The 11,087-nt window shown below is 36.4% G+C and overlaps 1 protein-coding gene across 1 annotated transcript in view; it reads left to right on the top strand.

Moving 5' to 3' along the window:
- Window positions 1-1,094: 1,094 nt before the first annotated feature.
- LOC132205229 (uncharacterized) overlaps window positions 1,095-11,087 on the top strand; it is a 17,922-nt gene continuing 7,929 nt past the window's right edge. The window contains exons 1-19 of the mRNA XM_059634173.1: window positions 1,095-1,244; window positions 4,546-5,079; window positions 5,317-5,478; window positions 5,532-5,846; window positions 5,899-6,082; window positions 6,136-6,377; window positions 6,433-6,616; window positions 6,663-6,855; window positions 7,133-7,416; window positions 7,476-7,678; window positions 7,733-7,903; window positions 7,955-8,098; window positions 8,152-8,230; window positions 8,289-8,498; window positions 9,446-9,963; window positions 10,016-10,177; window positions 10,293-10,607; window positions 10,663-10,846; window positions 10,917-11,079. Coding sequence (XP_059490156.1) covers window positions 4,550-5,079; window positions 5,317-5,478; window positions 5,532-5,846; window positions 5,899-6,082; window positions 6,136-6,377; window positions 6,433-6,616; window positions 6,663-6,855; window positions 7,133-7,416; window positions 7,476-7,678; window positions 7,733-7,903; window positions 7,955-8,098; window positions 8,152-8,230; window positions 8,289-8,498; window positions 9,446-9,963; window positions 10,016-10,177; window positions 10,293-10,607; window positions 10,663-10,846; window positions 10,917-11,079 — 4,243 coding nt within the window. The 5' untranslated portion in view covers window positions 1,095-1,244; window positions 4,546-4,549. The remainder of the gene's footprint in view (window positions 1,245-4,545; window positions 5,080-5,316; window positions 5,479-5,531; window positions 5,847-5,898; window positions 6,083-6,135; window positions 6,378-6,432; window positions 6,617-6,662; window positions 6,856-7,132; window positions 7,417-7,475; window positions 7,679-7,732; window positions 7,904-7,954; window positions 8,099-8,151; window positions 8,231-8,288; window positions 8,499-9,445; window positions 9,964-10,015; window positions 10,178-10,292; window positions 10,608-10,662; window positions 10,847-10,916; window positions 11,080-11,087) is intronic.

The raw sequence follows: 11,087 nt of genomic DNA, 5'->3' as shown, positions 1-11,087 counted from the left end.
AATGGATAATTGCCAATAATTTTTGAAACCAAATTTACTCTTTTTTGCGTTGGTTGAAAGAATTCATACACTTGAAGAAGTTCCGTTCCGCGCGTGAATATTTTAAATTTCTTAGGAATTTTTTAAATTACTATAAGAAAATTGCACTTAATTTACTTGCAAAATAAGTGACCCGTGCTCTGTGCTGTATATTTGCAACATCACGTTAAAAACGCTATAAAATTATTATTTTAAGTATGGTATACACACCTATACACGTTAAGAATCATTGTTTGCCAAAAAAAATTTTGAAATGTTATTCAGTCTATGCATTTTATTAATATATTAAATTTTTGTTACTCTTATTAAACTTGCACAGGTGTAGAAGTTTAATTTTTGGCGCCTGCATCAGCATTGTTTGTCCTCCAGACAATATTTATTTTATATTTTAAATTTTGTTCCACCATAAAAGAATAAGGTGGAACAGTTTCCCATCCGTTGGCAAAATTTGTGATTAGTGATAAGAGCAAAAACTTAGTCAACCGAGACTCACTTTTGTCCACTTTTGTTGTTCATTTAATTTTCCCAAACATTAAATCGTTAAAAAAATTGTCTATACATAAACAATGTGATGTAACAATTGGACAAATGAACAGCAATATTAATAATTTTGCTGCTGGTATTAAAAACGTTAATCACTTTGATCTGTTGTATTATTGTTATTTTCTTTTGGTTCTTTGACTTGACAAGTACAATTTTTTCTGTTGCAAATGATACTGCAAACAAAGAAGCTACCAGAAGTTTGCTAAAACAGTTTTAAATCAAAATGGAATCCTCTTCAGCGGTGAGTTGACTTAATATTATCACTTCATTTACAAACGCAATCTGCTAATCAATAGACCAGATTAAAAAGCTAGATTTTTGTTGTGAAATAAAATTAAATTTCTCGCAGCCAAAGTTCAACACGCTGCAGCTTGAATTTTTAATGATAGTAGCGAGAAGAAAAACCCGACCAATTGAGCTTCTGAGCAAAACAATGGTGACAAAAACTGGTAGAGTGGTGGTGCAGATGTCAATTAATGAATGACAAGAGTCAACAGAAACGTGAATAAGTATACCTATCTTGCCTGATAAGCGGCCGATGAATTGGCTCAAATGTTTGATAAGTGCGTGCGTATATAAAAGCATAAATCAACCCCCCGCGACGTAGAATCGACCGCAAACCATCCAAATCAGCAGCTTTGGAAACGCAAAGGACAAAATAGGTGAGTTAATTTTTAACACCGGTCATAAAATAGTTAAACTGCAGCGATAGCTGAGAGAAGGTCACGAAAGGAAACAATCATAAAACTCGGAAGCAAACAAATGTGATGTATCTAAAGATCATTAAATTTACGGCACAATGTTTCAAATAAATTAGTAAAAAATTGATGAAATAAATTTTTTTTTAACAAGTAGAATAATTTTCATATAAAAGCTCAATTTCCTTGTCAAACAAATATTTAACCAAATTATAAAGTAAAAGCAAATCATAATACCAAATCATCAAATTTTATACTTTGAATGTTGCACAGTATTATAAAAATTCGCAATATTCATTCAATGTTGTTAACCACAATAAATATATTCACGAATATACAGAAAATTTCCTCTCTAATTAAGTATTCAGTTGTATTAATCATTTAATATATTTTATAACATCTCGAAGAATTTCTTTCATTTATGTACATAAAATATTCAAATAGTTTTGGCTTTAAAAGCTCTTTATTTGGAAAGCAAAAGAGAAGCCGTTATCTAATTCAATCAATTTATTATCTCGCAACAGGTCAAAAAGCAAGAATTGGAAAAATCGTTAAGAAATAATAATTATATTTCCAAATCAATCTGACCAGTGTTTGGCATGGGTTGTTGGATTTGGATGAAACTTGGCATGGTGATACCCTTAGGGTAGGTGGTCAACCTAAGGTATATAGTTAGTCCAATATCCCAACATTGCCTATTTTACAGGGGCTCAAAGTGGCGATTTTTGCAAAAATAAAGTTTCCTTTAATCTCAATTATCTCGGGTTCTAGTGAAGCAATTTCAAAAAACTTGACACCGTTTGAAAGCCACTTAAATGGACTTGAATTCAGCTATAAGCGTCAAGGTCGCAGGTTAAAGTTCAAGGTCACTAAAATTTTGATGAAATTTTAAAAACGCTGCCAGATATTGAAGGACCAAAAATATTTAAATCTTTTCCACAGGAAAAATGTTCCAAATTTAATTTTACATCGGTGTACAAATTTTGGTGATATGTATTTTCTTTGTTTTTGAGATATCTACAGGGGAAGTTCAAAAAACGTTGTTTTTTGGCCCTTTTTTGAGGTCGTAAAATTTTAAACGCCTCTAATTTTGCTAAATTTGCCATAAAATTAAGCAAATACACTTCAGGAATGAGGAACTATCATATATAATGCAATTCTACGATCAGAGTCGATTTTGAAATCCACCCCTACCCCTGGGGGTGGGTTTTGGGGTTAATTTTAAATATGCCCAATCTTTGTGTTTTTGATGTCGTTTCCTATGTTTTCGACATCCAGGAACACGAATCTGAAGTCAGTTTTTGTTTAAAGTCAATAGCTTTATTAATAATCGCACTTGAATGCAGTGAGTTCTCAGCTCCTCGCAATTCGTCGGACGGTCAAACTCGCCTCATTCAACTGCGATTATTAATAAAGCTATTAACTTTAAACAAAAACTGACTTCAGATTCGTGTTCCTGGATGTCGAAAACATAGGAAACGACATCAAAAACACAAAGATTGGGCATATTTAAAATTAACCCCAAAACCCACCCCCAGGGGTAGGGGTGGATTTCAAAATCGACTCTGATCGTAGAATTGCATTATATATGATAGTTCCTCATTCCTGAAGTGTATTTGCTTAATTTTATGGCAAATTTAGCAAAATTAGAGGCGTTTAAAATTTTACGACCTCAAAAAAGGGCCAAAAAACAACGTTTTTTGAACTTCCCCTGTAGATATCTCAAAAACAAAGAAAATACATATCACCAAAATTTGTACACCGATGTAAAATTAAATTTGGAACATTTTTCCTGTGGAAAAGATTTAAATATTTTTGGTCCTTCAATATCTGGCAGCGTTTTTAAAATTTCATCAAAATTTTAGTGACCTTGAACTTTAACCTGCGACCTTGACGCTTATAGCTGAATTCAAGTCCATTTAAGTGGCTTTCAAACGGTGTCAAGTTTTTTGAAATTGCTTCACTAGAACCCGAGATAATTGAGATTAAAGGAAACTTTATTTTTGCAAAAATCGCCACTTTGAGCCCCTGTAAAATAGGCAATGTTGGGATATTGGACTAACTATATACCTTAGGTTGACCACCTACCCTAAGGGTATCACCATGCCAAGTTTCATCCAAATCCAACAACCCATGCCAAACACTGGTCAGATTGATTTGGAAATGGCCTTTATTCATGAGTGGATTATGTTTTTCTTTTTTAATTTTATAATATATGAATTTAATACAGTTTACTATAATTTCTTCACCTGACTGAAAAAGATGATAAAGAACGCATGCAAAATTCAAATTGAATTGCTGCTAAAATAATTTAGTTGCAAATTTAAATCTAGTTTGAGTGTTGAAGATCTGATTATCGTGGGGTAGCCTCGGGTAGCGATAAATGCGTTTCATTTGCGTAATTCGAAGAAGCCGGCCTGCTTGTCCTGCTTTACAATCTTGAAAGATTAAAAGAACCCAATTATCAGAATTGAGGAATATTTAAACGAACATAAATTATCAGCTAATTTCAACATAATTTAGAACGCCCAAGTTTTTGAGTTTAAGTGTGGATCTTTTGCATTTACGCATTTAGGGAGCGTCTCAATATTGATTTCACCAAAAGGCTTTATCTGCATTTTAGCCGATAATAAGCATGACAACGGTTTTAAGTGCAGACCAAAGTGATTAATCCAGTTTGCGAAATGCGCGGACCATTAGTGATAAGCGAGCCAAGTTCTTCTTGTTAACCTTGATGTTGGGAATTTTTAACAACATAAAAATATACAATGCACCAGTATAATGTACAAGATAATTTTCAAATACTCAATTTCACAAACTCATTGCATTTTTTTAATATTTTAGTTTTTAATTTTAATAATTCTTGCACACCTGCGAGGTTTGTATTCAGATCAACGTTCACTTCCATCTCTTTATCCTGAAATTCAAAATCAGTTCAGTATTTCGCGTGGTGAGCGACTTTTTATATTTTGTTTCTAGGGTGGCATATTGAAATCCTAAAAAGCCGCCCACCACTAAAAAAACTGGATCGATTTAATATTTCAGAATAGAAAATTGCCGTTGGTCATCTTAATTTAGCTAAATGCTATTCTTATACCAAGCATTTAGCTAAATTGAGAGGACCAACAGCAAAATGGAATAAAACGTTGTCCTAAATGGGAATAAAATAAATTTTTGAAATTTTCTGTATTCCTTTTATTGCACGGGTTGCGTTTTACGAATATAACAATGAAACTTTTTGATTAACGGATAATTTATTTTGCAGAACAATGACGATGCTGCGAGCTGCTTGCGGCGCAGTCCTGTTTTTGGCCCTTGCGAGCGCCACCCCGCTGTGGTTGCGCCCCGAGCTCCCCTTGAACGCACACCTGAACCCCAACCCTCGCGCCCTGGCCGATTACCTGTTGCCGACTGACGTCACCCCATCGGCATACGAAGTTCATCTGATCCCCTTCCTCAAGGATGACATTCCCACAGGAGAAGCTGAATTCACTTTCAGGGGCACCGTCATAATTACCGTCACTTGCAACACTGCCACAAATAAAATTGTGCTACACGCGTTGGATGTTGAGTTTGTCAAGGAAGATATCACTGTCACGAAAATTGCTACACCTGCGACACCTGTCTCCGTGACAAATAGAGTATTTTCTAGCGATGACAAACACTTCCTGACCATCAATCTGGCCGCCAATTTGGAAGTTGGAGCACAATACACGATTGAAATTAAGTACCTTGGCCATCTGAACACCGTGCTGGAGGGATTTTATAGGAGCTCTTATGTGGATGAAGGAGTGACTAAGTATGTTGAATACTTTAAATGAGGAGAACATCCAAAACCATTATTTGAAATTTTTTTATTCAAATTATTCAAAAAATTTAAAAAAGTGTTTAAAATGTTTGCTATGAAGCTGGTAAAATTCTCAAAATTTAATTAATGAGTGGCTGTAAAACCGTATATTTTTAATTTTTTAATCATATAATAATTGTGTATTTTTAAGTTTTTCCACTTGCAATTAAAATCTCAACTAAAAAATAGGTGGATGGGAGTCACCCAGTTCGAGTCAAACGGTGCTCGCAGGGCTTTCCCGAGTTTTGATGAGCCAGGATTGAAGGCTACGTTCAAGATTAAGGTTGCAAGATTTCCAAGCTACACTGTTCTAGGAAACATGCCCATAGCAAATACAGAAGAAGATGTTACGTAATGAAAGAGTTAATTATTAGTTTTCTAAAAATTAATAATTATACATTTAGCGAGTATCCTGGGGCAGGACTGAAATGGACCGAGTTTGAAAATTCAGAAATAATGTCAACCTACTTAGTCGCTTTTTCCGTCAATCAGTTCGAAAACCTTGGCGAAGTAACAGATGTAGACAATATCAAATATGACGTCTGGTCAAGGCCTAATGCGATTGCATTTGGAGCATATGCAAACGAAATCGCCCCACAATCTGTAGCATTCATGAAGGCTTTCACAGGAAGAAAGTACGATTTGCCGAAAATCGATCAAATTGCAGTTCCCGATTTTGCTGCTGGAGCCATGGAAAATTGGGGTCTTATTACTTACAGGTACCTTTTGGAATAAGCGAGTGTATTTGTGACTAAAATTAATTTGCTACAGAGAAACTGCGTTGCTGTACGACTCAGCCACCGGCAGTTCGTCCAACAAGCAGAGGGTGGCAGCCGTAGTTACGCATGAATTGGCGCACCAGTGGTTTGGAGATATTGTTTCTCCCAAGTGGTGGAACAACCTTTGGCTGAATGAAGGATTTGCGACCTATTTTGAATATTTCGCAACAAATAGCGTAATTTTCAAAATTTGAATAAAAAATTAATTTTGCAAAAAAATAAACTTCAGGTTGAAAACGATTGGAAAATGGATGAGCAATTCATTTATGAGCAACTGCAGTCGGCCCTCATTTTTGACGCTAAAACATCTACCCATGCTATTGTGCCCGAGGGTGTAGATAGTCCGTCCGCTATTGACTCGATGTTCGATGATATTTCATACAACAAGGGTGGCTGCATCGTCAGGCTTCTGATTAACCTAATGGGCGAGGACAACTTCAAAACGGGCATCAACAAATATCTGAATGACAAGTAAAGCTTTAAATTTAAATTTTAGTTTTGAAAATACTGAAAAATGAAAAAAAAGCGCATTTGGCAATGCCGACGCTGACAATTTGTGGACAGCTCTTCAGACTGCTGTGCCTCCAGGTGCCCTGCCTGAAGGTCTTACCCTGAAAAACGTAATGGACACCTGGACCTTGCAGGGCGGCTTCCCGGCCATTAGGTTTGAAAGGTTGTACGATGCAGATCAGAGGGCCACGATCCAGCAAGTAAGGGAGAAGTTTTTTAGGAACAAAGTTTTTATTTCAAATTTAGGAGCGATTCTTGAGTGAGCGTGTAGAGGAGCTGCCCACTGAACAGTGGATCGTGCCTCTGACGTGGACCAACAAAGCAGAAGAAGGTGGCTTTGATAATCTCGCTGTCGACCAGTGGCTGACCACGCCAAATACGATTGTGAGCTACGTGGGTGCTGATGATGACTGGGTCATCCTGAACTTGCAGCAATATGGTAATTATATAAATATATAACTTTTTTGTTACGCTGAATGGCAAAGAAAATTACTAAATTACATCAATAACTATTTTTCTTATTACACATGATTTTATTAATTATTTTATCAATGGTAAATTTGTAAATCTATTATTTTATATTTCGTTTAAAGCTAATTAATTTTATTAAAATTTATTAAAAGATCCGTATTTTAAGACTATTTTGCTAAATATAATTATAAACAGTTAAGGTTATCAAAACACTTTGGAATATTAATGTGCAACTTTTTTCCCAGGCTTCTATCGTGTTAATTACGATGAGAGAAATTGGAATCTCTTGGCACGTGCGATCAACTCGTCAGAGAGTTTGAACAGTTTGCATGTCATCAACCGAGCCCAGTTGATGGACGACGCTTTGGCTTTGGCGCGCACCAACAACGTCTCCTACACCATCGCTTTGGACACGACCAACTACCTGGACTTTGAAACCGAATACCTTCCTTGGGCGACTGCCTTCGAAGCGTTGTCGTATGTCATTGACAGACTCAATTCCGAAGACGATCCAAGAAATCAGTTTGAGGTGCATTAATTAATTGAGAACTTTTTGAACCATCATTAAATTTGATTTAATATACATAGACCTACATGCGAAACCGTTTGAGGAACACATATAACCGCTTGGGAGGATTTGAAATCCCAATTGATGAGGGCCATGTACAAAGTCTGACCAGAGCGCTCGTTCTCTCGTGGGCCTGCAAACTGAAATCCACAGAGTGCAACGATGCTGCCAAAATGAAATTCCAGGAGTGGAAGACCACCGAGGACCCAGACAATAACAATCCGTAAAAATAATAGATTATTTGTCAAAAAATAATTAATTTTTGTTTTGCGCATAGAATTAACCCTAACTTGAAGAGCGTTGTGTACTGTACCGGAGCGAGGACTGGCGTCAGGAACGACGCTCTGTTCCTCTTTGAGCGCTACGAGGGTGCATTTGCAGATGCCGCTGAGCAGTCACGAATTTTGAGCTCCATTGGATGCTCTTCAGACGCGAGTGTTCTCTCAGAGTAATATTCAAATGTAATTAATTACAGAATAATTTCAAAATTTTGCTTTAGGTTCATGGCTGAGGTTCTCAAAGATAACCCCAGAATTAGAACTCAGGATACAAGAACTGTCATCACTGCTGTTTACAATAACCCAATTGGTGTTGACTTGGCACTGGACTTCGTCCTTGCAAATTACCAGAAAATTAATGACAAGTAATTGGTTTTACAATATTCAGCCAGCTTGTGAGCTAAAACGTTTTTTACAGCATGGGTGGATTCAGTTCGATTGGAAGGATTTTCTCAGGGATTGCTGGAAAGCTGAACACCGTTGAGCAGCGTGACAAGGTGCGCCAATTTTGATTAAATATGAACCGCCATCACGATGGAAGTTAATTCTTTTCAGCTTAAAAACTTCTTAGAACAGAATCCCGGTGGCGTTATCAGCGACGGTACACGACCCGCCATCGAAGGTGCAATCAAAACCGTGGAAGAGAGCATCCTGTGGCACGAGGAGCACAAAAGCAGCGTTGTCCAATACTTGCGTGAGAAAAATAGCGCCCCGTGGGCTGTCATTTCTCCACTTCTGATTCTCGTCGCCTCCTTCGTTACCAAAATCTTCCAATAAATATATAAAATATTAATTTTTACACGAAATCATCTGTCATCTTTCACGTTTTTATAATTCAGTGCATAAATTTAATATTGGTAGCCAACGTGGTGTACTTCATTTCCTAAAATACAAAATTAAAAGAAAATAAAATCCCTTGTTTTCATATGATATGATATAATACTATTTATTATTTACTCATCATAAAACTTAAAGCTTCACCCGAACGAAAATTGACAAATCAATCTTTTTAACTACGAGTAGCAAACCTATTGAATTTTAAACATACAAAAACTTTTGTAAAAAGTTGTAAAATTTTTGTATCGACTGAGAAGAATAAATAATAATAATTAGGTTCACACAACAGTTAGTTGAGCATTATTGAAAACAAAATAAAATTTAAAAAATATAATGTAAATTAAACGACAACTGTTTGCAGATTTCTTCACCATCTTCTTTTTTCCTATTTTAATTTGTATTCACCGAGAAAATAATAACCATTATTTAATAGCTAAAATGAAAAATTTATGAGAATGTTAAAATTTAATTATTATTGGGTTAGCAATTCAACTGTAGAATTTTTAATGGTGAACAAATTAATTTTAATTAAAAATATTAGAGCAAATATTTATTTAGTTCCTATCAATATTCAAGCAACCAGATAGCCGGTCTTATTTTTCAAAATTTGTCATACTTTGAGTATTATAACAGAATTTCTGTACAAAACTAAAGGATTGAAAAATTACTTTTTTTTAAAATTAAACTTCTGCAAATTAAGCTTAAATAATCTATTCTCTTCAGATTGAACTTTTTGATTAGCAGTGATATAATGTGCAATCTCATGCAGATTGAGTTTTCGTTCTCCGTTGTCATTTTGTTTTCAATCGCCAGAGAAACAATTTCCATCGACGCGGACCACGTTAATATTGAAAGTTGCAGTTAATATATAAATTGATTTCAAAAATAGTTTCAAAATGGGTACTGCGCGAATTGCTTTACTGGCAGCATTTTTTTCATCGTTGGCAAACGCTTCTCCTTTGATCACTAAACGAGCCCTGGCAGACTATCTGCTGCCGACTGACGTCATTCCCTGGCACTACGACATTTCCCTGATTCCTTTCCTCGACGACAACGTCCCGGTTGGCGAGCAGAATTTCACATTCAAGGGTTACGTTAAAATAATCGCCTCGTGCAAAACCGCCGGACTGACCCAGATCACACTGCACGCCCATTCGGAAATCGCAATCGCAAGTCTGGATAGCATTAAAGTTCAATCAGAAGATGCAATTCCAACTGCTGTGCCTGTCCAGAGTTTTGCTCGCACAGGCGACGACCGAAATTTCCTCACAATCAATCTTGGCCGTGGTTTGCAATTGAAGAACTACTCGGTCGAAATCGTTTATTCCGGTGTGTTGAATAATGAGCTGAATGGGTTTTACCGCAGCTCCTACGTTGAAGGATCAGAGACAAAGTAGCTGAAATTTTTATTTCTCGTAAAATAATATTAAAAATTTACCAAAAAGGTGGTTAGCTGTGACGCAATTTGAGTCGACTGGGGCACGAAGAGCGTTTCCGTGCTTCGACGAGCCGGCTTTGAAAGCTACTTTCAAAATAAAAATCGCAAGATCGGTTGGATACACAATTAATGGAAACATGCCCATCGAAAGAGAGGACGAGGACTTGGTGTAATATTTAAAGCTCTCATTTTTTTAATTTTCAAATTTATTAGAATTTAATTAAAAAAAATTAAAACAAAATGAGTATGCATAAAATATTAATTCATTGCGTTGATTTATTCAGAGAATATCCTGGAATGAAATGGACAGAGTTCGCGGTGACCCAAGTAAGAATGACCACCTACACTGTCGCGTTCACCGTGAACAAATTTGCAAGTTTGGATGGCGGCACTGTTGGAACGCCACCAGTGCAATACTCCACTTGGGCGAGACCGAATTCAGTGCAGTTTGGAGCTTATTCGAACGAAATCACGCCAAAGGTGATCCAGTACATCACCGATTTCACCGGCCATCCTTACACTTTGCCGAAAATCGATCAAATCGCGGTGCCTGATTTCCCAGTCGGCGCACAAGAAAATTGGGGTCTCGTCACTTACAAGTATAAAAACCAATAAAAAGTTTCAATAAAAAATTTAAATTAAATTATTCACCAGGGAAACTGCTTTGCTGTATGATGAGAACACAGCCAGCACTGCCAATAAGCAAAGGGTTGGGGCTGTTATTGCTCACGAAATTGCTCACCAGTGGTTTGGAAACCTCGTTTCGCCTAAATGGTGGAACAGTATTTGGTTGAACGAAGGATTCGGCGTCTATTTGGAATATTTCGCTGCAAATGCGGTATTTATAAATATTCATATTTGTCACAGAAAAAAAATTATAAAACAACTTTTAATTCTGATTATTATAGGTGGAAATTTTGAACGACTGGAAAATGGACCAGCAATTTATTTATGAGGAAATGCAACCCGCCTTTGTTTCCGACGCTCAAGAAAGTACCCATCCTTTGGTGAATGACGTTGACAGTCCGTCAACCATCGACGCCATGTTTGACAACATCTCCTATAATAAAGGTTAATCT

This window comes from Neocloeon triangulifer, unplaced genomic scaffold, assembly GCF_031216515.1.
Source record: "Neocloeon triangulifer isolate White Clay Creek 2 clone unplaced genomic scaffold, ASM3121651v1 ptg000002l, whole genome shotgun sequence".
Lineage (NCBI taxonomy): Eukaryota > Metazoa > Arthropoda > Insecta > Ephemeroptera > Baetidae > Neocloeon > Neocloeon triangulifer.
Note: the sequence above shows the minus strand (reverse complement) of the source record. Positions and strands in the feature narration are given on the sequence as shown.